The sequence below is a fragment of the Podarcis pityusensis genome (assembly GCF_964106645.2).
Source record: "Podarcis pityusensis genome assembly, chromosome: 13".
In the NCBI taxonomy this organism is placed as follows: Eukaryota; Metazoa; Chordata; class Lepidosauria; order Squamata; family Lacertidae; genus Podarcis; species Podarcis pityusensis.
Window position 1 is genome coordinate 35112688 of NC_138038.1, and position 27966 is coordinate 35140653.

Here is a 27966-nt window from a genome sequence, read left to right on the forward strand (position 1 = left end):
CCAATCAAGAAAGCCGGAGAGGCAAAGGAACGTGGGTCAGGGTGGGCAGAAGCAGGAAAAGAAACCCCGGAGGCATGAGAAAGCTGCCCCTGTCGAGGGGGGCGAGTCCGGCTTGGGCCGTGGCCCCGCCCACTGAGGGGTGTGGCCTCTGAGCAGGAGGGTCTGGAGGGGAGGGGGAAGAGGTGCGGGGGAGCGAGCAAGTAGTTTGTCCTCAGCTGCAGAAAGGTAAGCACAGCCGGATTCCCCCGGGCGCTCCCGAGGATCCCCCTTTCCTTTAATCGCCAGGGACCCAGCTTTATTCATAACTATACCTAGGACTCTTTTCATTTCATGCTGTATCTAGCTCTTCTTGCTCCCCCCGATTCCCAATGGGAACCGGACTACATGCTTTACACACACACACACACACACACACACACACACACACAATTCCTGCGACAGTTACTTCTCCCTTCCTTCCTTCTCTTTCGCCCTCCCTATACTTGCACAGCCCTCGCCCAATACCTCTGAGGAACAAATCTTGTACCTCTGCTCCCACAGGCCTGCGATCCCAAATCTAATAGGCTCTCCTTTCCCCCACCCTGTTCTTAGCAAGATTCTTAAAGGATCGCTACGTTCCTCCTTATATTCTAGTCTTTTCCGCGCTTCCCGGAAGGATCCCAAGCCTGCTGTCCAGAGTCTCCTGCAGAGTAAGCGAGGCCTGCACTCCGCCTTCTCTTCGCCTAGGTTCCCTCTCGCTATTGCTAAGGGGGAAAAATCGGGACCCCTGTTCCTTCCTACTTAGATACAGAAGATTTCTATGCAGTCTTCCTTTCAAGCTTCTCTAAAATGCACCCATCCGCCCTGCCACCTCTTAAATGTTGCAGTCGGAAAGCTCCCGGCAGACCTCCCATCTTACCCTTTCCCCTCCTTCAGCTGTTGCTGTTACTCAAGACTAAATGCAAGCCTTCGAAAAGATCAAGGGGTGGTGGTGGTGGAGAGGAGGCAGAAACTTGGACTCCTGGGTTCCTTAGAAGCAAAACGGGGGTGGGGTGGGGGGCAAACGCAGAGACAAAAACTTGGTTTATAATGGTTTAGAGAAGGTGGGCTGGGAGCCAGGACTCCCAAGTAGTCTGAGGTGGAAAAAAGGAGGGTTGAAAAGGATTCCTGCATTTAAGGGGCTTGGACTAGATTGCCCCAACTCTACAATTCTAGGATCTGAGGAGGAAGGGGTTTTATTTAAGTACATTGAGAGAACTGGATGCTTAGAATTCTCACCAGTTACAGAGACCCTTCCAGGCATGATAGAATAGTAGAACAATAGATATAATAATAGATAATAGAACATGACCTCCTTTTTCTGATTCCTCCAGGCTAGACCTAGACCTCCCCCGAAACCCCTTGTCCTCACTTTCAACCCCTGGGGCACCATGCCACTTGCCCGCAGCCTCTCAGTGACCTCCCTGACAGGATTGGAGGACTGGGATGATGAACTCGACCTAGAAAATGCCATCCTTTTTGAGGTGGCCTGGGAAGTGGCCAATAAAGGTAAGATGTAATGTCTTTTCAGGCTTCTTCTTTTTTTAAGGAAAATGGTGGTGTTTGATGGGCTCGAGCAGGTTGGCAAGTGGAAACCGGAATGCCTGAGGTTCTTTTCTTTGGTGGGGGTGTTGCAGAATTGGGACTAGTGGGTGAGCATAAGGGGGGACTGGGAACACGCCTTGCTGAGATATTTGTAAGCAAAGTAATGTTGAGTCCTGAAAGCCAATAGCCTCCACCAGTTGGACTACAACTCTCATCACCCCTAGCCAGCAGGACCAGTGGTCAGGGATTATGGGAACTGTAGTCCAAAAACAGCTGGAGACCCAAGTTTGGGGAACCCTGGCCTAGACGTTAAAGCAGGAGTGGCAGGCTTGCAGTCCTCTAGATGTTGTTGGACTACATTTCCCACCATCCCTGGCAATTAGCCACGCTGGCCAGGGATGATGGGAGTTGCAGTCCAGGAATATCATTCTAGAGGGCCATTGGTTCCCCATTCCTGCTGGAAAGGGTAAAGGTATCCTTCCCACAGCCTGATGTCCTCTAGATGTTGTCGGACCTGAGCTCCCATCACCCCTGACCATTTACTTTGTTGATGGGAGCTGGTGTCCAAAACATCTGGAGGGCACTTGTTTGGGGAACAGTGGTGTCGGAGGAAAGGAAGCTGAAAGTCAGGGATCCTCTTTTCTCTGGGGTTCCCCTTCCTCCTATAATGGACCTCTGTGTTTCTTCCTTGCAATCAACAGGTCTGGGAAGTAGCTTAGGCCTTATTCCTCCTATGACTGTGCATGGCTCCTCCTAGCTATAAAGCCTCCCCTTTTATGTTAATGCAATATGGGTTGATGGGCGGCTGTAGTGCCCCGTTATTCTGAGTGCTCCCAGTGCAGTCAGCTGTCAGAATGTAGAATGATCACCCAGTGTGCCCTCTGGTTGAATCAGTTGCCATGTGTCTTGCTTCAGAAGTCCTGGTGCTCTTTTGGCAGGCTATAAAGTGATTAACATGGGGTGCAATGATGTTGAAGGGATGCAGCTGTGGTGCTGCTTGGACAAGGGGCAGTGGGCTTCGATGGCGACTCCTTTCGATCCTGGACACTTGCCAGCGCTGTCACTATCCCGGAGGACCTGTTCCCATGTGCGCTGTTAAGGACACGACCCTTTGGGAGGTTAAAGTTCTCCTGGCTTCTTCCCCAGAGTTTGAGCACGTGCCTTGCATGCCCCAGCTATATTACCAACACAGAAAGGTTACACTCAACCTCCCCATGTTCATGCACGCACGCACACACACAGGTTACACTCAACATACACACACACACAACCCCACACACCGTTCTGTTGCATAAGGAACCTCTTGAAATGTCACATAGTCCTTGAAGTTGCTGCGTCCTTGTATAAATAGGCAACTGTTTAGAAGCAGGAGGGTGGCTGCTTCTGAATGTCAGGTCAGAACCTTCCCTATCCAGTGTTATGATTCAGCCACCTCACCTGGAATCATGCTGCCTAGGAACAAAAACCTCACTTCGGTTTTGAAGCAAAATCAAGCTACTAGTCTTCACGGGATTATAAACATGTAAAGCAACATCTGCTCAAAGCATGGTAACTATTAAGAGCCTGTTGCAACTTCTGTTTGTTGGGGAATTGAACTTCTGCATCATGTACTTCCTTTCTCCGCCTGCCCCTGTCACATTAACCTAGTCTATTCTCTCTTTCCTGTGTGCCTTTGGTTTTAATGGTTACATATCAGGAAACGGCAGTAATGTTTCTTTAATATGTGAGTTGCTACTGAAGGTACACTATTCGTTTCTTCCCTTTTGTAGTCCAAGTTCCTTTCCCATTTTAAAAAAAACCTCAGCATCCCAGGTCTTGTATCTGAAGATGGTATATTCAAGAAGGGGCTGTTTTAGATGACTTTCTGGGAAACTTCCATTGGATATAGAATTTGGAGGCCTATCTTCTGATGGTGGGTGGGTTGCCAAGAAAATGTTACAGTTGTGCTATAGCATCAGTCCCGGCTCCACATTGTCTTTTGGACACCATTCAAGATGCTAGTTTTAACTTGCAAAGCCTGCTGTTTTTTTAGGACATTCAATGGAAGATGGTCTCCATTGTGACTATTAGATCAAGCACAAGCCATGTCACCAATGCAGCAGAGCCAGACGACAAAGGCACGTGGTAGCTAATGATGGATCCTGAGCAATTCTGGAATTTGTTTAGGACAGGCTTTTGACACACTGGACTAAGCAGGCTGAAGCAGTTTTAATGGCTTTTTATCTACCGTTTTACATAACTGCATTTTGCCTTAACTGTTTTGTTGGTGTGTTGTTGTTTTTTAAACAGTTGCTTCCACCAAGATCCTTGGGGATCTGAGAGGAGGCAGGTCTTAGAAACTGAAATCTGCCAAAGACTGCAGTCCTATGCATGTGTAACCTGAGCATAAGTGGGACTTGCTTTCAGGCGTAGTGTTGCACTGTGATTTTGTAAAACATAGTTGGAATTTGTATCTGAATGTATCCTATGAAATTCTTTGTGTGCATGTGTCCCTTCCTATATGCATAAAATGGTAATGCTGTTGTCATGTAGGCAGCCTTGACAACTTCTATCTGGTGAATAGCAGGCAGCCAAGCAAGCAAGTGTGGGGGTGATAGGTGGATGGGGTGGGGGGAGGGGAGGGGAGGCACCATCAGAGGCACAGTGAAATTGGCTAAATCTCTGTGTGAAGGACCTCCCCCTCCCCCTTAAGCACACCTTCACATAGCGGTTTAGCAAGCTGCTCTATGGGGTGGGGTAGGAGGGGAGGGGGAAGCTGAGGGGCAGGATAAGTGAGGGACTGGGGTGAGATATAAAGGGAGGGGGTTGTTGTTCTGGGTGTAGGGGAATGGTATTTGGCCAAAGGGATTGGGAAGTGGAATGAGCAGGGGTGGCAGACCCTAGTTAATATATACATATTTATGTCCTAGTACACTCTGAAATACAGCAATTGTACCGTATAAGATCGCAGCTTGGAGTTACTAGGAAGCATGTGCCAGAAGAATATTGGAGCAAATCAGCTCCTGAAAGTCTGGAAGGTGTATCAATATTAAGTACTTCTTCCATTATCTCAAAGTAGGGCTTGCATATATTTGTGGAGTAATGAATACAGAACACAGTGCCTTGGCATCATGGTCATGGGGATGAATGAAACTGGGGTTGTTCAAGGCACATAAGCATCAGAGCTATCAATGTCTAGTAGCTGGGATGGAGGCAATGCTCTTTCTCTTCTAAATACCAGTTTCTGGAACCCACAAGAGGGGAGATTGTTTTTGTGATCAGGCTGTGCTTGCAAGATTCCCACAACCAACTGGTTGAGCCACTGAACAGAATGCAGGACTCTTCTTATGTTTAGGGCACCTCGGTTGTCCAGGTAGTGTACAGGATGACATTGGTCAGCATTGTCCTTCAGGGCCCTCAGTTTGCAGCCATCCAGCTGAGGTCTTGCCTGAGGCCAAATTGAGCAGCAGTGCACCCATAAATTCCATGTGAGATGCCTGCATTTATCCAGCCCCAAAATGGCACCTGCTCCTTATAGAAGTGATGCCCCAGGCCCTTGTATCCTGCAGTGCTGATTTTCTGGCCAAGCCTTTTCACCTACATTATTCATGTAGGTGGTTTTCCTCCCTTCTTTTCGATTTACTAGCTTGGAAAGGGATGCAGCGAGCCAAGATGAGATGCACATTTGACAGAGGCAGCCAGGACCATAGGTAGGCGAAGTGGCTTGCAAGTGATGGCAGAGTTCGTGCTCTTTCCAGGAAGAGAACTGGCGCCTAACTGGTTATAAGAGAACAATTAGTGCCAGGAATCTTGGAGCAAGATTGTATGGCCTCCTTAATTTTCTCGGATCTGCAGAGTCAGAGTGAAGTACTTTGGGGCAACTCCAAACTGAAAGACCTAAAGGTTTGATCTGCGCATCTCCTAGGCTGCTGGGGTGGAGCTTGCATCATTCCAGTTTTCCTTGGCAAATCCCAGAACCCCAAAAGCCTTGGTGAGCAGACGCAAGGGTATCTCAAAGCTTCCTTTCTGTATGTGTTCTTCAGTTATAATGTTGAAATGGGAACCCATTCAGAAGAGGTGTGCATCGTGTAGCTGCTTGTTCACCACCCCTGAATGAATTCTGCCTCAGACATTGCTATGGAAGTGTAGCACTACCCTACTGCAGGAATGGGGAACCTGTGCCCTTGAGATGCTGTTGGACTCCTGTTCCCATCAGCCCCAGCCAGCACGGCCACAGATTGGGGATTATGGAAGATGTAGTCCAGCAACATCTGAATAGCCATAGGATTCCCATCCCTACCCTAATATCTGTACCTAAACCTAAGTAGATGTAACTTAAACAGTTGTGTAGTCCTAACCTACTTACTTCTGCTTATGGCACTGTTTAAGTAAGTGCATCTCTATGGCATCCACGAATTCATGTTCCTCACCATGATTTATCCTTTCTCAATGATGATTTGGAGCCAAACGTGAGCTGCCCCTACTGAGAACCATTCTACTCGACCTGCAGTTCACATGTGGAAATTGTTGTGCTGTGCCACAGACATCCATTGGGAGCATGCACGAGCCAACCTCCCCTTAATGTTTCTGACTTAATGTTGGAATGCTTCCATTTCTGATTAAGGATCTAGCGAAAGTAGGCTGTTGCATTGCACAAGGGCTTTTCCTATCGAAGGGAAATAGTGTTAGTAGGTTACTGTAAAGCACTGAAGTAGGTTCACCGAGGAACATCCAAGCAGTACAACCACAGGAGTACAGGAAGAATTCTGCTGGATCAGATCTAAAGACCTGCCTGGTCCAGCATCCTAGTTCCTGCAGTAGCCAGGCAGGTGTTTCTGGGAATCCTACGCAAGAGCCTGAAAAAATGCCCCTCCCTTCTTGTTGTCCTCCATTGTGGAATGAATGTTCAAACTGGATATACCCATTGTGACTAATTGCCACGAATAGACCTATCCTCCATGAACTGCTTAGCCTGAAGAAGAGATGATTAAGAACCGATACGATAGCCATTTTCAAATATTTGAAGTGCTGTTACATAGATGATAGAGCAAATCTGTTGCTTGGGTGGGTGCAACCGAAAATCTAACATTCGAATTACAAGAAAGGGGATTTCAAATAAAAGCTGCTTCTGGAGAACTCTCCTTCACTAGGAGTTTTTAAAGCAGAGGTTGAAGCTAAGGAGGGATGCTGAAGCAGTGGATTTTCTGCATTGGCAGGGGGTTAAACTAGGTGACCTTTGAGATCCTACTCAACTCTGAATCTATGAACTTCTCTATCCATGTTTGAAAGCCACCAGCCATCCCTATATCATGTCTTAGCGAATCCCGTAACTTTACATCGTGTGAAGAAGTGCTTCCTTTCAGCCTCTCCTCAATCTACCACTGATAATTTTCACATTCAGCATCCTATGGTCACAAGCCAACCCAATGCCAAGACCCCTGAAAGTGGACGAAACTCCCTCTTTGTGCTTGACCGCATTGATGTCTGGGAGCAGGTGGGTACCAGCCTATAGGGGGTCAACTAATGCCACATCTTCTCTCCCTTCAGTTGGTGGGATCTACACGGTTATCCAGACCAAAGCCAAGATTACACTGGATGAGTGGGGAGAGAATTACTTCCTGATTGGGCCTTACCTGGAGCTGAATGTCCGCACACAGGTAGAGCTCATAGAGCCGCCCAACCCTGCCATCCGCCGCACCATTGACTCCATGAACGCAAAAGGATGCAAGGTAAGAAACCGGGGGGGGGGGGGGAGGCCAAATTCTTGCAGCAGCACCTCACCTTCCTTTGAGGCAGAGACTGCAGCTCGGTGGTAGAGCACATGCTGTGCATGCAGATGGTGCCAGGTTAATCTCTAATTAAAAGAATCAGGCAGCAGGTGTCAGGACAGACGTCTTCCTGAGACCCTGAAGAGCTGGTCAGAGTAGCACATATTGGGCTAGATGAACAAGAGGTTTGACCTGATATAAAGCATCTTCCTTTCTTCCTAACAGAGGGAGTGTCATGTGACTGTGACTGTCATGTGACTTTCAGTACTGTGCCTTTTCAGACCACAGATGGGAGCCGACAAGACAGAATTGCTCCCCCACGGAAAAAAGTAACATTCCTACATATAGGAAGCTGGCATGCCTAGGATACATCCAATTTAATTTTGCAGGACTTAAAAAAAATAAAAATCCGATGAAGCACTTGTGAAGTTCTTGTGAGCCCCTTTCTGCAGTCTGAAGTGGCACAGTCTAGAACCTGCTTTGCCACCATTGTTTGTGGTTAACGTCTCTCTACATGAGGTTCCCTGGTCTAAAATAAGGGTCTTTTCATTTCCTCTAATCGCATCCTTATTCCTCTTTTTCTTTATTTGGAGTGTATTGCTTGTCGCACCCCCCCCCCCATTCCAGTGGCAGAGTGGGCCATTTCACACCCCTAAGTGCAAGACACTTATTTTAAAATACAGTGATACCTATAGTTGCGGACTTAATCCATTTCGGGGTGCTGTTTGCACCCCGAAGAGTCCACAACTAGAGCACCTCTTCCGCACATGTGTGCGGCATGATCAAGCACTTCTGTACATGCGCATGCGCATTCGTAAGCTGAAAGTTTGTAACAAGAGTGGAACTCAACTAGAGGTACCACTGTAAATAAAAGCAGAACCCATCAGGATGCTGAATTTTGCACCCAGTACTAAGCTCTTTATTTTATCTACACTTGGGCAGAATTGTGGAATCCAAGCAGTCCAAATAGCTATCAGTTGGGGTCTCGTTTGCCTCTCTGGGTCATGCCTGAATCTAACATTATAATGCAGAAATCTCTAGCACAAATTTTAAGTGATTTTATCCTTAAAATTACAGGTACAGTTTTTATTGCACCAGGGGTCAACAGCTGGGGCATAACACAGAGAAAGATACTCTTTGTGTTCATCCCCCAAACATTGTGGAGCTGCTCTGCGCTTTCATTGCACATTCCTTGTGGCAGCTGCTGCTGGCATTGACGGCTGTCCACAAAACTGGGAGGACCCCCATAGTAAGCAGTGCAATTTATAGGGGATTCAGGACAGACAAAAGAGAAGTCCTCCTTCAATTAGCACACGATTAACCAGTGGAATTATCTGCTGCAAGATGCGATGGAATATCCTGGCTTGGATAGTTTTAGGTAAATCTAAGGAGGAGGAGAGACCACTAAGCCACAACAACTAAATGAGACCTATCTTTTTAGAGACCCAGATCTTACAGGGCAGAAAGGTCTGTTGCCGCCTTGCATGTGAGCTTACTTGAAGCATCTGAATGGTCACTCGCTGCTGATAACGGGATGCCTTGGTCTGATCTGTTTACATTACAACTCTTAGCTTTGGAGGTGCTGTCACATAGACACCATTCTTGGCAACTTCCATACGGTGGATGTAACATGCCTGCTTCTGGGGAGGGCACTGCAGGTATTTAAAATGTTTTGTTAAGCCAAAGTCCAGAAGTGAAAGAGAAATAATTAAGCTGCTTTCATCAAGGTTTGTGGGTTTCTTTTAGCCCACAGCTGGCAGTCCTGTTCACTACTGCCCACTCTTACCTAAGCTCCCACTTAAGAAGTGCCCAGCCTTTGCCTGCAGGAGTTGTCTACTAGCTGGGCAACTCCCTCTCCTTCTCCCCCTCTCCCCCTTGCCTGCTTTGAACTGTTTTGGTGGCATGCAGGGCCCTTCCTCACTCTCTGGCGACTCTGATCTTGGATGCTGTCTCTCAGTCTACAGGAGACAGGCACAAGTCACTTTTCACATCTTGAGGGTCCTTTAAGCATACTGTGTCCATAGGATTTCTAATTCTTGTAGCCTTGGGGCCAGGGGCAGAAAGTGGCCTCCAGGCCGCCTCTTCATTCGCACACCTTATGAGCTTCGCACCCTCCTGGAATGCATCTTTGAGCTCTGATAATGCATCTTGCTTCCCTGGATGGAGGAGAGAGAGGGGTTTCTGAGTGTGTGTGGAAACTAGCCTAGTGTACAAAGCTGAAACTTGATTGCTCCTCTCACTTTTGCTTCAGGCCCAGCCCACTGCTGGCATGGGCCCGTCCCCCCTGAAGGAAATGTGGCCCTTGGGCTGACCAAGATTCCCCACCCCGTCATAGGACTTGATTTCTAGGCCTGTCCTTCTCCCCATAGTTATGCTACTTTAAAAAAAATCTGGTAGGATAGGAGCTTGATTCTCAAACTGCCTACCTGACTGGTGACATCACCACCCTCTTTTAGGTATTTGTGATTAACTGGAAAATTGGAATTCTAAAGACGTCTCATTTTTTTTAAAAGCAGGAATACTAAACTGTAGTCATGGTGGCTGGGGATGCTCTGAACTGTGGTTTGGCCAGACCTGGAATGAAGTTTGTATTTATATATATGACGCCTGTTTGACTGGCTTGCCCCAGCCATTCTGGGCAGCTCCCAACAAAATATTAAAAGCACAATACAACATCAACCATTAAAAACTGTCCTGAACAAGACTGCCTTCAGATGTCTTCTAAAAGTCTATAAGTATAGTGGTACCTCGGTTTACAAACTTAATCTGTTCCGGAAGTCGGTTCTTAAACCAAATCCATTTTTAAACCGAGGCCAGCTTTCCCTAATGAGGCCTCCTGCCACTGGTATCCTTATGTTCAGTTTCCATTTGTAGATCGAGGTAAAGTTTGCAAATGCTACTTCCGATTTTGCGGCGTTCATAAACAGAATCGTTCGTAAACAGGACTGTTCTTAAACCGATGTACCACTGTAGTTGTTTATTTCCTTGACATCTGATGGAAGGGCGTTCCACCAGGTGGGTGCCACTACCGAAAAGGCCCTCTGCTGGTTCCCTGTGCTTCATGTCTTGCAGTGAGGGAACTGCCAGAAGGCCCTCGGAGCTGGATCTCAATGTCCAGGCTGGAATATGGGAGTGGAGATGCTCCTTCAGGTATACTGGTCTGAGACTGTTTAGGGCTTTAAAGGTCAGCACCAACACTTTGAATCGTGCTCAGAAACTTACTGGGCCAAGAGAGAGTAAAGATGTGGTCAGGGCAGAGTGTGTGGCAAAATGAGGAGAGAAGTGAGTTGAGTTCTGGCTCTTTCAGGACTTTCAAGTTTCTAAGCTCCTATCTGCTGAAAACCTTGCTGTGACAGAACAATCAGTTTGATCAGAACAATCAGTGTTTAATTCTTCCCCATAAGATCCTGTTCAGCACCATCTGCTTTTCTCCCAACACAGCTGGGTTCATGCAAATGGTTTCAAAAATTATAAGAAAGCAACTAATAGAAGTAATTATTATTCTTTGTTGCTAACCACCCTATCCCTGACCACGAAGGCAGCTGGGCATTTCTGTCCAGGCAGTTATTTTGGGCAACTCTGAGAAGAACAACACCAGGCAGGCGAGACCTTTCACAAAATGGAGGTGGGGGGGCGTAATATGAACCGCAGGCTAAAATTAGACATGCACATACACAACACACTCTGCCTCGTGAAGCCGGTTGAGAGCGACAAATGACACTGAGGCCCACTGAGTTCAAGAAGAGGGAAGATGCCGGGATGGAGGGGCAGAGGGAAGGGACTGGTGGGAAGAGCAATCTGGGTTAAAAATGGAAGCCTTTGCTCCTTGGGTTCTTCCACAAAGGAAGGCAAGAGCTTGGAGGCTGCTCACCAGAGTTGAGAGGCTGTAAGGCCTGTGTTGCAAAGCGGCTTGGCAGAACTCTTGTGCAGAGGGCTGATGGGAGTTGTAGTCCAAGACTGCCTCTTGTTCAATTCTGTGAAGAATTTGATGGCCTAGTTTAGAGTTTGGGCCTCCAAGCATTTTAACTTCCTCATAAAAATCTGAAGCAAGTTCCTAGGCCTCTTGACAAGGAAAGGAAAGGTTTTAACATGTTACAGGCATCATCTGCTGAAGCTCAGAGATATAAGGTGGAGTTTTGAGTGTGATCTGCCTGCCCAGTGCAAATAATTTTCTTTCTGCGTAATTCTAATTCCCTGCCCACTTCTCTCTTTCCTTCTCTCCTCAGCCCTTTTAAAATAGGTTGTTCCATCCCAAAATCTGCGTGCACGCACAAATATTCAGGATTTTGCTCCAAACAATACTATGCTTAGGCTCTAAAAATCTATTCATTAGCCTGAAGCCCAGCGTTTTGAATTGGAGCTTTTGAACTGGGAACAAAGCTGAAATATTTCAAGTTTGCATGTTGAAATTCAAAACCCATGCTGCAATGGTTGCATTTTACTGAGGGGAACTTGACTAGATAATGGGGAGGAGTCGCATTTTACTGTGTGCAAGTCCGCACCTACCTGCAATCGGCTAACCTGCTGCACATATAACACCTATCCAGGTTTATTTTGGCCGCTGGCTGATTGAGGGAGGTCCGTATGTTATCCTCATTGATATCGGGGCAACTGCCTGGAGCTTGGACCGCTGGAAGACAGAGCTCTGGGAAAGCTGCTCCATCGGGATTCCCTGGTACGACCGAGAGGCCAACGACGCCGTGCTCTTTGGCTTCCTCACAGCCTGGTTTATGGGGGAGGTAAGAAAATGCGCTTCTTCCACATCATATCGGCTCCCTCCCTTTCCCTTCTCCTCTTTTCTCTGGAGATGAAGGACTTACTGCCCTGCCAGATGTTGTTGGACTCCAACTCCCATTAGCTGCAGCTCACACAGCCAGTGACCAGGGATGACGGGGAGATATGGTCCCAGCAACATCCTCAGTGCACACACAGGCCTTACTCTCTGTTCGTGCCTTTTTCTACAGTTTGCTGCACAATGTGAGGAGAAGCCTTTCATCATCGGCCATTTCCACGAATGGTTGTCTGGAGTTGGTCTCTTCCTCTGCCGAATCCGGAAGCTTCCGGTGGCTACCATCTTCACCACGCACGCCACCTTGCTTGGCCGATACCTGTGTGCGGGCAGCGTGGACTTCTACAACAACCTGCAGAAAGTGAGTCTTGTGGAGGCCAGGAGGGAAAGGCGATTGAGGCAGGGAGCTGTGGGGTTCGGAGGAGGCGATGCTGAAACCTCTGGTTTTCTTCTTCTGCAAACCCCAGGCTGTCATCGTAAGGCTCCTGGTCTGCTCTTAAATAGCCCAGGATTCAAGAATCTTCCCCCTTGAACCCCTACTAGGTTCCTGGTTTGCCCCAGAAATTCCCTGGTTCTCCGCTTCCTTACTCAAAAGTCACAAAATCCAGCTCTCATAATCTCACTCTCTTCTCAGAGGTCCATCATCCCCAAGGCCTTTTCAGTGAGTGTCCTAGTCAGAAAAAAAATGTGCAGTCATCGCACAAAATCCAGACACTGTTCCTCAAGGCAGGGTCTGAGGAGATCACATTTTCTCCACCATTCAAAACAGCGATGTTTTCACTGCCAGGAAAACATGATTCTGCACCGCAGCCTGTGAATACTTCTCTTATTGTGGGTGCTGCGTGGAATTTGTTTTGCTTGAGTACTTTCTGCCCTCTTCCGTTCCTAAGGCGTCGCAATGCCAGGTCCCGTGGTTTTGGTTCAGTTTTGCTATATCACCTTCCTCTTTAGTTTAATGTGGACAAGGAGGCTGGGGACCGGCAGATCTACCACCGATACTGCATGGAGAGGGCTGCTGTCCACTGCACCCACGTCTTCACCACCGTCTCCCAGATCACAGCCGTGGAAGCTGAACACCTGTTAAAGCGGAAGCCTGGTGAGTGGCGTTAGGCAGGGGTCCTCAGTCTTCAGAACTTATTATTATTATATCGCCCTTCATCCGAAGATCTCAGGGCAGTTTACACAATAAAAATACAGGATATAATTAAATAGTTAAAACAAAGCAGGCAACATGCAACCAATAGGGCAACCCCTCAACCTTTTTTTTTTTAAGCTCAGTTAAAAATTGAGAGGGGTTGGGGGGTTTTTGGCAGGCACTGATGTGTGTGTGTGTGTGTGTGTGTGTGTGTGTGTGTGTGAGTCTGAGGATGCCATAGTAACCAAAGGGGGTTGTGTCAGCACTGATTGGCTGCACCCTCTTCCTTTTCCAGAGCTGTAAATCACCTTTTCAGAAAGTGCAGATTTAAAAATAAAAATAAACAGCATGGAACAAACCTGAAACATTGTCTTGTTGCTGTGACTCTTGTTTTTTTGGTACATTTGTGGGTAGCTTTCGAGTGTTTGTCAGGTTACTGATGATCTTTAGAGGAAAAAAATAAAATTCTGCTTCTACCTTTTCTCTGCTTTGCTCTGTTCTTCACCCCCAACATATCCAGATATCGTGACTCCCAACGGACTGAATGTCAAGAAATTCTCTGCCATGCATGAATTCCAGAACCTCCATGCCCAGAGCAAAGCTCGTATCCAGGAGTTTGTCCGAGGACACTTCTATGGGTGAGTCTTTGTGGGCCCACTGCAAGGCCTGGCTTGGCTTTGCTTTGCCTTCTCAGTGCCTTGTCAGTCAGTTCAGTTGCCCCAGGAAGGTGAGTTTCTCTGGATAGGAAAAGGAAGGAGGTAGTGGCGATCAATCTAGGGAGAATGCAGTTGGGTTGAAATCATAGCTGTCAATGTTTCCCTTTTTTTAAGGGAAATTCCCTTATTCCGAATAGGATTCCTTGCAAGAAAAGGGAAAAGTTGACAGCTATGGTTGAAATATAAAAGTTTTTATGGGGGGGGGGGGGAGCGGAGCCAGAAACTACCCTTTGCCTCATTTATCCTCATACGGTCTTAATCCTTGTTATACAGTAGTTCACATTCAGAGAGGCAGGAAGTGGAATTAGAGGGCTCTTCCTTTTTAAAGAAAGGGGGGCGAGTGCTCTCTCAGAAGTTTCATTGGTGGCCTAAAAATATACATTTTTTTTTAAGTATACCCCGCATTTCACCATGTGTCTCTAAATGGCATACCAAAAAAAAAAAAGAGTACAGTATGCAAAATTTTAAACATAGATGAAAACTTCAGAGAGCAGAACAACATTCATGGTGCAAAGGCCTCCTGGAATAAGACAGTTTTAACCTGGTGCCTGAAACATAGCAGAGGCAGTGCCTGCCTGATTCCTAAAGGGGAGGAAATTCCACAGAGTTGGGCCTGCTACATTGAGAGAAACCTCCATTGGTCCCGTCCCCCCCAATCTTGCTTTGTTCTTACCTGCCTTCTCAGTTATTACATCCTTGGGCACTTTCATCTTCTTCCTTCCTTGCTTTTCTCCTTCACCTCCTCCTCCCTTTTTTCTTTCTTCCTTTTCTAAATTACGTTGTAAGCCTGAAGGTAGAGCTTCCATTGATAGTTTTGTGATTTTGATCATTTGGATGGTGTCTAGTTTCCTAAAATAGTAGTAGTAGTAGTAATAATAATAATAAATAAAGGCAATTTAATGAATAATACACCTTGGCTGAGTTCCAAAGAGCCACTAAGGCTCATGTAAAGGTCTTCTACTAGTTTTGTGTTTGCGTATGTGTGTGTACTTTTCTCCCTTTCAGCAGCTGACCTGTGCCCCTAAACACACATACACTTGGAAGTTTCTCTCATTTTAAAAGCAGTTCCCCCTGCTGGAGGGTGAGGAGTGGCTGTTGTTTAAAGGATGCAGGTACTAAGAAGGAAGTCCTATTGAACCTACTGGGGCTTGCCTTTGTGTAAACCTGCCTAGGTTTTTCTCCCTCTCTTAAAATGCCCAGGGCCATCCAGTGAAACTGATGAGTGGTGGACAATAACAGAAAGCATTTTTTCACGAAGTGCCTTCTTATTCTCTAGGCACCTGGACTTCAACCTCGACAAGACCATTTTCTTCTTCATTGCCGGGCGCTATGAATATTCCAACAAAGGGGCTGATATTTTCTTGGAAGCTTTGGCCCGACTCAACTACCTGCTGAGGGTAAGCAGAAAAACAGGGGCTGAGGTGGGCAATCCAGTAGGACGAGGGGGAGGGGGAGGGATGTGGCTTGTAGGATTTGGGCCTAGCTATTACATTAGTAACTGCTAGCCTTCAGCATCATTGACAGCAAATACAAACCATTGTTTTGTTTCTAAATTTCTACCCCACCCTTCATTGCAAAGGACAGCAAACATCGAAAAGTGAAAACGATACAATTTAAAACAAAATAAATACTTAAAGCATATAAAAACTACCAAAAACATGAAAAACAATAACATGCCCTTACAGTTGCTAATTTCCCAGTTGCCAGGAACAGTATCTCTCAGCCTGTTTTTTTCAGTTTCTCCTGAATGTTTTTGAATTTCTCCTGAAAACCAGTAATGATCAAGACAGATGCACCACACTAGAGAGAGCATTCCATAAGCAGGGAACCTCCACCTCTTAGAAGACCCAGTCACGGGTCAACGTTAACCAGGCATCAGTCAGAGGCAGCATTTCCACAAGTTATGACCTCTGACAGGCCTGCCTTGAATGGAACCATGCACTTTGAGGGGAAACTATGATCCCAGAATGGCGTGGGATGTGTGTACAAACAGGGGGAACAAAAGAGGAGTGTGCACTTGTGTTGGTGTGCCTGCTTTTGAGAATTCTGGGAAGAAAAGTCAACCTTCTGGAATTCCTTTCCATGTTCACAGTTGTTGTGGAGATGGGAGGCAGGGCTTTTCCCCAGCCGGATCTTTATGGAACTCTGTTCCAGCACCTCTCAGGTGGGCGCCATTGCCATTAATAAGAGAACAAGAGAGGCGTTTGTGGTGAGTTCCAGCACCTCTTTTTCTAGGAAAATAGCACTGATGGGAGGTAATGGCATATGTGAGAGAAGCAGGTGATACAGCTTGCCCCCCGTGTGGAGAAAGCAGGAAGCGCAAGCCGTGGGTGACCTACCCTATTCGCCTTCTCTCCTCACAGGTCAACGGCAGCCAGACCACAGTGGTGGCCTTCTTCATCATGCCAGCCCGGACCAACAACTTCAACGTTGAGACTCTCAAAGGCCAGGCGGTCCGCAAGCAGCTGTGGTGAGTTCCCTTCTCACAGGACACCCAGAGGCTCCCTGAGGAGATCAAGAGCCACAGTACACATAACATCCCCTGCTTCAGAAGCCGCTAGGCCTCTCCCTCCCTTTCCAAGAGGCAGAAGAGCCAGTGTGGCGTAGTGGTTAGTGCTGGCCTAGGACTGGAGGGACCCAGGTTCAAATCTCCACACAGTCATGAAACTCACTGGCTGGTCTTGGGCCAGACTCAGGAGGGCTGCCACGTTTGAGGGGGCTCTGGGCAAAATGTCTTCTGGGCCTCCACCACCACATGCACGCCATGCCGCTTCAGCCTGATGCCTCCTCCATTGCTGTGCTCCACTTTTTTTTTTTAATGATATTTATTACTTTTTCAAAATTTCCAACACAACACTACAAACACAGAAAAAAAGAAAAAAGAAAGAAAAAACAATGCGAAAAACAAATCAAGCAAAAATTGGCAAAAACAATTTAAAAACACCTCAAACATTTTCAATATCTTATATTTCATTCACTTATTTCCAGCGACTTCCTCACACCTCCCTTTTTGTATTCCACTTCTATTATTTGTTTCAGCAATTCCTTTCCATCTTACTCTGTTTTCTGTTCTATAATTATCTTAACACATTCTTACCATACTTTTCCTTTAATTTTCTATTAATCTATTTATACTTAATTCCTTATGACCTTTCTACTAAAGCCATGTAATTTCATTCCAACATTTTTCTAACATTCCTTAATTTTACAATATTTCTATAACTAGTCTTTAAACTTTTTCCAATCTTCTTCCACCGACTGTGCTCCACTTTGTTCCCTCAGCTTACCAGGTGACATCAGGAAGATGTCTTCCTCCATCTAAATATTCACTGCAGAGATTTAGTGCCCACAAGCTCTGCTGTAAATGATAAAAATTGTGGTGGCAAAAAAGGGCATTGCTGTGATGGATGTGTGTCCTCGTATGCTCCTTCTGAGTGCCTGACAGCAGGCCTGCTTACTGCTGTGCCGCAGTTATGTTCCCCAGTCCCGTCTTAATGGTGCTGATGATCACTGTTTCTCTCAGTCTAACCTGCCGCACAGGGTTGTTGTAAGTATGAATGGGGGAGAATCATGGAGGCTGCATGGAGCGCCTCAGGGGGAAGGCAGAATTATCAAATACTAGAATAAATAAAAATATTGAAATCTACCTTTGTTCTCCAGTCTGCTAGCCTTCACTGACAAAGTCTCACTCGAGGGGGATCCCATAGCCCCAGCGCTCTCCCTGTGTTTACCTCGTGGTCCTGATTTCTGATTCAGAAGCCTTCAGGAATCCTGCCCTAAGTTCATTATTTTTCTCACTCTCTCCCTTTTGTTTTAAATCTAGGGACACAGCCAATGCAGTTAAGGAGAAATTTGGCAAGAAGCTTTACGAATCGCTGCTTGTGTAAGTGGGTCTCCTGTGAGAAGGCAAGAGGGAGGTGGGGAAGGGGCTCAACCCCCGAGAATGGGCTGGGTTGCCATGGCTGCAGAGGATGAGGACTCGGGGTCTCCTCCCCACACTGTTCTTTGCCTTCTGCATTTGGGAAACCTTGATTCTGATATAGACAAATAATATGGGGAGGTGAAGTTCCTCTCTTCTTTATCCATTCCCATTAAGGTCTTCCTTACCTGTTCTTCTGCCTCAGGGGGAATCTTCCTGACATGAACAAAATGCTGGACAAAGAAGATTTCACTATGATGAAGAGAGCCATCTTTGCTACCCAGGTAATAGGGAATTTTCAGAAAAGAATAAGAAATAAGGCCATCATGTGCGGAGGGGAGAGGAGAAGGAGCCAGAGGAGTTAGAGCAGAGGATTCTAGGAAACCTGGCTCTTTAGTTATTTGAGTTAAAATGTTAGCTGAGCAGGATGGTGGTGATTGGATCAGCATTCCTGAATTCACTGAGAGAATTCAGCTGTAGCCCAAAACTTTAAGAGGACACCAGGCTGGAAAGGTCATGAGGAATATCTTAGCCAAGCTATATCTTTTTTTGCTGTTGTTGTTAAGGTTTTTATGGTTTTGAATGACATCTATTAATGCGTCTGGGCTTTTTCCCCCCGCTCCCCAACCAGCGCCATTCTTTCCCCCCAGTCTGCACCCACAACATGCTGGATGATTCCACCGACCCCATCCTCAACACCATCCGACGCATCGGCCTCTTCAACAGCAGCGCTGACCGTGTCAAAGTAAGTGGCAGGAGGCTGGATTACCTGCGATAGTTTGCCAGGCTTGGGCCTTAAGGAGCTGCCAAGAGTTGAGGCGCTTGGCTGCCTTACAGGAAGGAATAAACCTGGTTTCACCACAGTGAGGGTCATCAGAAGCTTCAGTCTATAAAGTCTGTGAAGTTGGGAAGATGAAGAAAATTCTTCCGCCACCTGCCAAGTGTCAGATTTTCCCAAATCAAACACGAATACTTTTTTGTGTTGATGGTGGGGATTATTTTATTCTGCTGTGGCTTTCCTCTGAGCCTGACTGCTTAATGGTGGTCCCTGAGGAGCTGACCTCACATCCCTGTAAGGGCCCGGGCTTGTTTGTGAGTTAATAATAATAATAATTTTTTATTTATACCCCGCCCTCCCCAACCAAGGCTGGGCTCAGAGCGGCTTACAAGCAATAATAAAAACAAGTTGAATGATTACAACTTAAAAACAAAATTAAAATACAACATTAAAATATTACAACATTAAAATAAAATGTAGCCTCAACGCAGGAGGAGAATGAAAGAAAAAAAGAAAGAGAGGGAGGGAGGGAATCAAACTGGCTCCAAGCCAAAGGCCAGGCGGAGCGACTCTGTCTTACAGGCCCTGCGGAAAGAAATCAGATCCTGCAGGGCCCTGGTCTCATGAGGCAGAGCGTTCCACCAGGCCGGAGCCAGAGTTGAAAAGGCCCTGGCTCTGGTTGAAGCCAATCTAACTTCCTTAGGGCCCGGGACCACTAGGGTGTTGCTATTTATGGACCTTGAGGCTCTCCGTGGGGCATACCGGGAGAGGCGGTCTCGTAGGTACGAGGGTCCTAGGCCGTGAAGGGCTTTAAAGGTCAAAAGCAGCACCTTAAATCTGACCCTGTACTCTACCGGGAGCCAGTGCAGTTTGAAAAGCACTGGGTGAATATGCTCCCATGGCAGAGACCCCGTGAGGAGCCTCGCTGCAGCATTCTGCACCCGCTGGAGTTTCTGGGACAGCTTCAAGGGCAGCCCTGCGTAGAGCGAATTACAGTAGTCAAGCCTGGAGATGACCATCGCATGGATCGCTTTGGCCAGGTCGGGAATAGTTAGAATTAATTAGAATTCCATCCCTGGAATATATATGAACAGTTTTGTCTGCAGGGACAGGATGTTGCGCAACTGAACTGCCAGCCACTGTGTCTTATCTCTTCCTAGGTCATCTTCCATCCCGAATTCCTGTCTTCCACTAGTCCTCTCCTTCCTGTCGATTATGAGGAGTTTGTTAGAGGCTGCCATTTGGGGGTCTTCCCTTCTTACTATGAGCCGTGGGGCTACACGCCAGGTAGGCTTCTTTGGGAGGGGGGCAATCGGGAGAGTGAAGAAACCCTAATGGTGCAAGGATGGAGCTCAAGTTCTGTGGTCAAAACCTGATACTGCAAATATGGATTACCTTTGGGGGGGGGGGCTCTGCACGGTTACAAACAGCTTGTCCTCATTGCTCTGAAGTGCTTAATCTTGGCACTTATCTTTTTTTATTGCAACGAACAGTTTCACAACCAGGAAGATAGATAATCAAAGGGCAGGGGGAGCAGCAAGCATGCCAAGGAACAGGTTTGTGTATAACTTGCCGTTCTTCCATGGTGAAACTCAAGGCCACGTCTATGAGGTTACCAGGCAGCCTCCTGTCCACGTGTTGACTGCAGCCAGACCTCCATGGAGTTAAACAAATGTGTTTGTTTTGCTGAACTTATTCTGCTTCTGCTTGTCCTGAAGAGACGCAGAGCACCATGCCGGGCAGTGAAGCCTCAGTCCTTCTGAAATAATGCCAGTCATTTCCTTAAAAAAACAGGAAAAAGCAAAGCGGAGGTTCTCTTTATTCTGAATTCTGCACCTTAAGACCCATTTCTGCATGTGTTCCCTTTGCCATTCCTGGCTATTGTAGGTTACAGTCTCCACCCAACAAACCACAGAGCCTTTCTCAATCTTTTGTTTTTTTTCTTTCCACCCCCCCCCCCAAAAAAAACCCTCAATTTTCTTTTTTTACTTCTGCAAAACTTGGGATTCCCCAAGCATGTTAATATCTCTCTCTTATGTGTGGGTGGTGCTGTTTGGGCTACATAAGGATCAGCACTTCTTCCTCCCCACCAAAAAAACCCAGCAGTAGATGGATGTGGCAAACCAGAAATTTTGTTTCTATCATGTCCTGAGCCTAAAGGGTAGAACCATTAGAAGATGCATTACAATGAATTAGACTAGTGGCCCATCTGACCCAGTTTACCCAACACTGACTGACAGCAGCTTTCCATTGTGGCCCTTTGCGGAGATCCCGGAGTCTGAAGCTTGGGCCTTTTTTGCATTCATAATAGATGCACTACCACTGAGCTACGACCTTTCCCCCAACATGAAAACTTACGAAGACTATAACTGTTTTAAGTGTTTGGTTTATTGTATTTGCAGTGCCTGATGTTTTTATGGTTTTTATTGCCTTTCTTTTTGTTCCCTTTGTGAATGATGCCATGGCCTTTGGCTAGTGCAATAAAGTTTATGATGATGATGATGTTTTAAGTGAGAGAAGTGCAGCTTTTTCTGCAAGTCTGAAACCAGATCTTGTGGACAATTCTGAAGAGAAACCCCTTCAGGCTCGCTGCTACCTTCTCCAGCTTGTTAATGTTACCATAGGAAAAAGCGCATTGGAGTTTTGCTGGTTGGGTTGGCTGACCACTTTCTGGAGCAGGTCCCAAAGACTTTTAAACCCCGAAATCTTCTCTCTCTCTCTCTCTCTCTCTCTCTCTCTCTTTCTTCCCAGCTGAATGCACTGTCATGGGCATCCCCAGCATCTCCACCAACCTCTCTGGCTTTGGCTGCTTCATGGAGGAACATATAGCGGATCCATCTGCCTACGGTTGGTGTTATGAGCTGTGAACCAGCACATTTGGGTGTGCTTAAACAGACAGGGTAGTACGGTGGCCCTATGGGCCAAACCTCGCCTAGATACAAACACCAGAAAGACTCACTGACTTATCTGGGAATGTGATTTTAATGTTTCCTAGATAGATAGATAGATAGATAGATAGATAGATAGATAGATAGATGATAGATTTTGTGTGTGTGTTACAAGGAGCTCAGGGCAGCATGCAAGGTTCCCCATGCACAAATTTAGACCTTATCATTGCAACAACCCTGTGAGGCAGGCTAAGCTGAGAAAGAACAGATAGCCCACTTCACAGCTAATTGTGGATTTGAACGTGGGTCTCCCAGTCCCAACCACTAGCTCTACCCAATACTACACCGAACTGGTTGTCCCTGTCTGACACTCAGATTTTACCTGAAATGGTATTCAGGCATTTCCTGAAAAGGAAGGAAAAAGTAACTACTGAGTTGTGGCGAAAGACTTTTGACTCAGGATTCTGAAAACATCTTTTAAGGAAAAAAGAGGATTCAGCCAGACTGAGCGAAGGGTTGAGGGAACTGAGAGTTCTTTGGCCTTGAGAAAGGAAATTCAGTGGGACCAGACGCATTAGAGCAAAGGATGCTGGGAGCCCATGACCCGTGGCGTCTCAGGCTGAGGGATAGTAGGCCGAGGCTTCACACATCAGTTGAGCTCCAGCAATATAGACTGATCACAAATTGCCAGTTCCGGGCAAATAGGGCAGAGTACCACAGAGACGGCCGTGGGGTGGGAACGAGCAGATTTGTATTGTGTTTGTGTGCTTCAAATGATGACCATTCATTTGGGAACAGGAAGTTCAGGCCTGTGCTTCAGTTTGATCCATTCTTAGCTCTTCACATTGGATTAGAGTGACGTGTGTCCTTTAACTCTTTCTGAATCTACCAGGGATCTACATCCTGGACCGACGTTTCCGGGCCTTGGACGAGTCGTGCACGCAGTTGACCTCTTTCCTCTACAGCTTCTGTCAGCAGACACGGCGGCAACGCATCATCCAGCGAAACCGCACAGAGCGGCTCTCTGACCTCTTAGACTGGAAATACCTGGGCAGGGTGAGCTTCCCCTGCAGCAGCGGGAGGGTGGACATATTGGGAATGTTGGGAGAGCCAGGGCAGATAAAGGAAAAAGCACTTCTTTGTGCAGCATATTGTTAAACTTTGGAACTCCCTCCCACAGGAGGCAGTGATGGCTTTGAAAGAGGATTGGACAGATTCAGGAAGGACAAGCCTACTAACCACAATGGCTTTGTTCTGCCTCAATGGTCAGAGACATTATACCTCTGAATACTGGGAATCGCAGGTGGGCAGAGGGCTGCTGTGCCCAAGCCTCACCTTGCAGGCTTTCCACAGGCATCTGGTTGGCCACAGTGAGAACAGGATGCTGGACAAGATGGCCATTGGCCCAATTTTGCAGACTCTTCTTCATGTGTTGTTGTATCTTACCCCACTGTGGCGATCTCTCTTTCCTGCTCTTCCTTGGCATTTCAGCAGCCTCCTTCAGTTCTCCACATGCTGCAGCTCACCTCTTTGCCACCAGAGGGTGCTCATGCCAAAGGTCAACTCTGGCCATGTTTCCCAAATGCCTCTCTTGAAACTTAACCCAGCCATCATTATTGTGTTTTTTAACTTGCCTTCTGTGGCGCTTGCTGGAAGGGGAGACAAAAGTGAGGAAGGGTCAGGAGTATTAACTTCTGCTGAGAACCAGACGTGGGACAGCCCAGGGCTGTGTGGCGCAAGGGCCTTAGACTGCCTCTGTGACATCTGGAGATAGGATGAAGAATGCCTGAGCCTCCAAACCTGTTACTTTATAAATGGCTTCCAGATGAGTGTTTCTGAGGCCTAGTTCTCATAGAGGTGGTCAAGCCCTGTGCCTGGTATTTTGATCTGGCGGTGGGAGGCTCTTGCACTCCTCCTTACAAAAACATCTCCGCATACAGAAATTGAGTACAGGCGACTCTCAACTTAACGCAAGGGTTACCTTCCAGGAATCACGTGTAATGCCAAAGTGGTGCATATTATGTGTGCAGTGGCAGGTGGGATTGCCAAAATCGTTTTCCCTGGAACCCCTCTTCCTTTCCCCTTTTTAAAAAAAATTGTTTGCCACGTGCGTAGAGCTGAACACATACACGTTAAATGTTTGTACGTTTCAAGTTTCCTACATATGATTTCAGCTTGGGTGTCAGTGGAAGAAAGTAAGTTGCAAGGGAGTATAATAAGGGAGCCTCTCTAATGTCCCTTTTCCCCCTGTCTCCTTCCTCCCTTTGCAGTACTACATGTATGCCCGCCACATGGCACTAGCAAAGGCATTCCCTGACAACTTCACCTACGAGCCACATGAACCAACAGCGGTAAGGCACCACGTGGCCAAGGAGAGGGGTGGGGGAACATAAGTCTGATTTATTTGGGGCTCTTTACCCCAGGAGGGGCAGGTACCACTTCCCTAGTGCACAAGGCCATACTTCAGCGGTAGGCTTGTATGCAGGGCTTTTCCCCCAGCCAGAATTAAGTTCTAGCACCTCTCAGGTGAGCACCGTTGCCATTATAAGAGAACAAGGGAGGCGTTCAAGGCGAGTTCTGGCACTTCTTTTTCTGGAAAAATAGCCCTGCTTTGTATGTATGTACAAGGTCTGGAAACCACAGGAGGGGAGTGCATGTTTCCAAGCACAATTCAAAGTGTTGGTGCTGACCTTTAAAACCCTAAATGGCCTCAGTCCAGTATACCTGAAGGAGCATCTCCACCCACATCATTCAGCCCGGACACTGAGATCCAGTGCCGAGGGCCTTCTGGTGGTTCCCTCGCTGTGAGAAGCCAAGTTACAGGGAACCAGCCTTCTCAGTGGTGGCGCCCGCCCTGTGGAACGCCCTCCCTTCAGATGAGAAGGAAATAAGCAGCTATCTTATCTTTAAAAGACATCTGAAGGCAGCCCTGTTTAGGGAAGTTTTTAATATTTAATGCTGTATTGTTTTAACACTGGACTGGGAGCTGCCCAGAGTGGCTGGGGAAACTCAGCCAGATGGGCAGGGTATAAATAATAACTTATTATTATATAAGCTTGAATCCTGCTTGCGGGTTTCCCCACAAGCATTTGGTTGGCCCCCCTGAGAACAGGATGCTGGACCAGATGGGCCACTGGCCGGATCCAGCAGGGCTCTTCTTATGTCCAGTAGAAAGGAATTTGGGTACCGGGGTTGGCTTATTTTAATAATGATAATATGGATGTCATCTGTGTGCACAGCACTTGAGGGCAGGCTCCTGCAAAGAGCAGGCCGCCTAATATTTCTCAGGGGGAAGAAATATTCATTCAGGTTACTTAGGCAGAGCTGTGACAGGGCAGACTTACCCACACTGGTCCCCTCCTGGTGGTTTGGACAAGACGCCCCAGGCAGTGCAGCCAATGGTGAGGGGAGTTGTGGCCCAGCGACCCCAGAAGGCACCAGGCTGAGGAAGTCTGAGGCAGGGCAAATTAACTAGAAAATTGTGCGAAAAGCTTTATGGAAAACGTGGGTATTGAGGCAGGGTTCAAGGGATTGCAGTCCGTGAGGGAGGTGGGGTGGAGTCACGTGATTCCTTCTCTCTTGTGCCCTTTCTCATGCCTCGTTTCTGTTTTGTTTCCCCGCCCCCCGCAGGCTGAGGGCTTCCGCTACCCCCGCCCGGCCTCGGTGCCGCCATCCCCCTCCGTCTCCCGCCACTCCAGCCCCCACCACAGCGAGACAGAAGAGGACGACGAGCGCTACGACGAGGACGAAGAGGCGGAGAAGGACCGGCAGAACATCAAGTCCCAGGCGCTGATGGGCACCGTCCCCGAGTGGCGCAAGCGCTCCAAGAAGGGCTCCAGCGAAGCGAGCGTCTCCTCCACCGCCAGCACCCCAACCCCCAGCAGCCCCAGCGACCTCAGCAGCCCCACCAACTCCCTGAGCGAGGAGAGGAATTAGCTGGTGGGGGGGAGAGAGAGGGCCGGTTGCGCCCCGGCTCGCCCTCCCGCTCCTTTCCACACCTTGCCCCCCACCCCCATAGGTCAGCTGTTCTCTGGTGCTGGATTCTGAAACCGTCCTGGAGTGCAGTAGGGTTCTAGCATGTTCCGGAACTGAGGAGGGTCTCGGGGCTGGCGCGTTTCTAACGCCAATCTGTGTAAGGCTGTCTGCTCTGGATTGGGTTGTTGTGGAAGTTGCCGGGAGGCGGTGGCGCCCGTGCTGTGGAACGGGCAAGGAAATGGCTGCTCTAGACCACCAGGTGCATCGTTCCTGTGTTCAGCTTGACCTAGAATGTGAGGTGGCATGTTCCCCCACCCCACAAGCGTGCCGCCAACTTTTTGGAAGGAGCTGTCGTGATGTTTGTGAGGGTCCTTCTCTGCTCAGGGGAGAGCTGCCCCTGGGACACAGGAGGGGTCGTTGTGGTTTTTGGTGCCCATGGCTAAACCGGTGACTAGATAGGTGCGAGGTCTAGAGATGTAGCAACGTTGCCCCCAGATGTGCCACTGACTCGGAAGAACTGCAGCCTTTTTTTAAAAAATGAATGTTCGAGGACATAGTCTTGTAAGTTCCTGATCCTTTTTATAATAGTTGGTTGGGTGCGGTGTGTGTGTGTGACTAGCAAAGTTCTGGAACTTTAACTTGAGGAGGCCAGAAGTATTTTTAAAAGCCATTGGCCCTCTCTGCTCAAGAGTGCTGTTTATCAGGAGAGAGGCGGGCTTTCCCACTACAATGCATTTTGAATAAATTGGGTGTGTATCTTATCTGCTTTCTGGTTTTGTTTTTCCCAAGGAATTTGTGAAGCCCTTCAAAAGGAAGGCCCTAGTATATGAGAGGCAGGAATTCTGGACCTTTTGGGAAACGAAGCTGTCGGGAGAGATCCTAAAGGGTGGTGTAGTCCACATGTTGCAGGATGTGTCTGGCTCCGGGGGTATTATTGCCTTCGTTTCTAAAGCGATCAAGGGAGAGGAGTAGGTGCGCAGCATTCTAGGGTGGAAGAAATCTAGAACTCATTTTGTGGTATAAAACACTCTTAAGTGGCTGTGCTCTGGAGTGGAATAGGAGAACTGACCAGAGGTTTCTTCCTAGGGCGGCTGAAAGGGACGTTTTCTTTCTGAAGCCATATTCATAGCCCAGGAACTGTTTCTCCTAGTGGACACTCAACATTCTGGGACAATTATAAGTGCAATATTATTCATTCTGTGTGATTTTTTTTTAAGTACCATGTTGACCTTAGTGAGGGAGAAGGGCACAGCGGGTGAGCCAACTGCCTGCTTACAAAGGACGGTGGAATGAGAGTAGTCTTACATTTCTCTTGCTTCAGGAATGCAGTCTTAAAGCCATCGCCCCTTCTGTAGAGGATGCCTGGCATTCACCCTTGTAAAAGGGCAAGCAGTTCTGAGTGGCGATTGTTTCTAGGGGAAGGTTTAGAAGGTTGCGCACTGTGAAACATGCATGTTCTTTAATGGCCCTAAGAGCCCCAGAGGCTCTGAGAAGATAGGCAAGCTGCTGGCATTGTAGGGTGCGCTTTGGTTGTAGCCCCCAGCTGCTCTTCATAGGGTGACCCTGCTGTCTATAATATGTGGAGAGAAGTCCTGCCCCCCCCCCATGGCTGTCATATTGGGGGTCTTGAAGACAGGACGTAGCCGTTGAGATCAGAGCATGCTATGACATTCTGGGCCGCTGTGTTGCAAACTCTGAGCCTGGGGTGGCAGTGATGATGCAGGAGGGCTGCATGTCCAAAGCAGGTTCCCGATTTGTTCAGAGCAGCAGAGGGAATGCTTCTGAAAGGCTGTAAGACATTTAACTGTAGTTGGCACGGGGATATTCTGTCCAGCACAAGAGAGACTACCTCGTGGGTACAGCAAAATGCCAACACACACGAGAGTCACTTCAGTTCTGCATCTGCTGCCAACTTTGGCAACAAGGAAGGAAAATCACTTTTAAAAAAACCTCTTTCCCTGTGGCCTAGGTAATTTATACCCCCCTCTGATTGTGCCCCCTGTTCCTATGGACTGCCTGACCTCCTATGCTTGGATCATGAGCCAGTTCTCCCCTTCTCACCAACTCTACTTACTGAGAAGGGACTCCCTTTGGTTGAAGGTCCCTCATGAGCCAACACCCTTTTATCCAGTCTCTTCCACCCCCAAAAGAAAACCCTAGAGATTTTATTTATGGTTGTTGAAATATGCTTGAGGTTTTTGTTTTTGGTCTCTCGTCTCTCCCCCTCCCACTCCCCCTGGTGTGGAGAATCAATTCTAAAGAACAAAAGCTGCTTGCGAGACACAACTCAAATATTTAAAGAATAAATTTTGCTTTGAAAAAGTGTGTTCCAGCACAGTGGCTATGAAAGTGAAATGGGAAAGGGGGTCTTTTCTTCAGAAGGAAAATCACCTTTTGGAGGTGGATGGTGCTTTAGTGCAAAATGATGCAGGACCCAAAAGTTCAGCGTTCAGTGG

General features: G+C 47.5%; 1 protein-coding gene across 1 annotated transcript; it reads left to right on the forward strand.

Moving 5' to 3' along the window:
* Positions 1-70: 70 nt before the first annotated feature.
* Positions 71-27832, forward strand: GYS1 (glycogen synthase 1). Its single transcript, XM_080976151.1, has 17 exons — positions 71-225; positions 1353-1527; positions 7090-7271; positions 11858-12049; positions 12275-12460; positions 13051-13195; positions 13755-13872; positions 15227-15347; positions 16314-16420; positions 17774-17833; positions 18075-18153; positions 18501-18614; positions 19808-19934; positions 21399-21494; positions 22428-22591; positions 23806-23886; positions 25166-27832. The coding sequence occupies exons 2-17, from the start codon at positions 1410-1412 to the stop codon at positions 25469-25471; spliced, it is 2196 nt and encodes a 731-aa protein (XP_080832277.1). The 5' UTR covers positions 71-225; positions 1353-1409; the 3' UTR covers positions 25472-27832.
* The last annotated feature ends 134 nt before the right edge of the window (positions 27833-27966 follow it).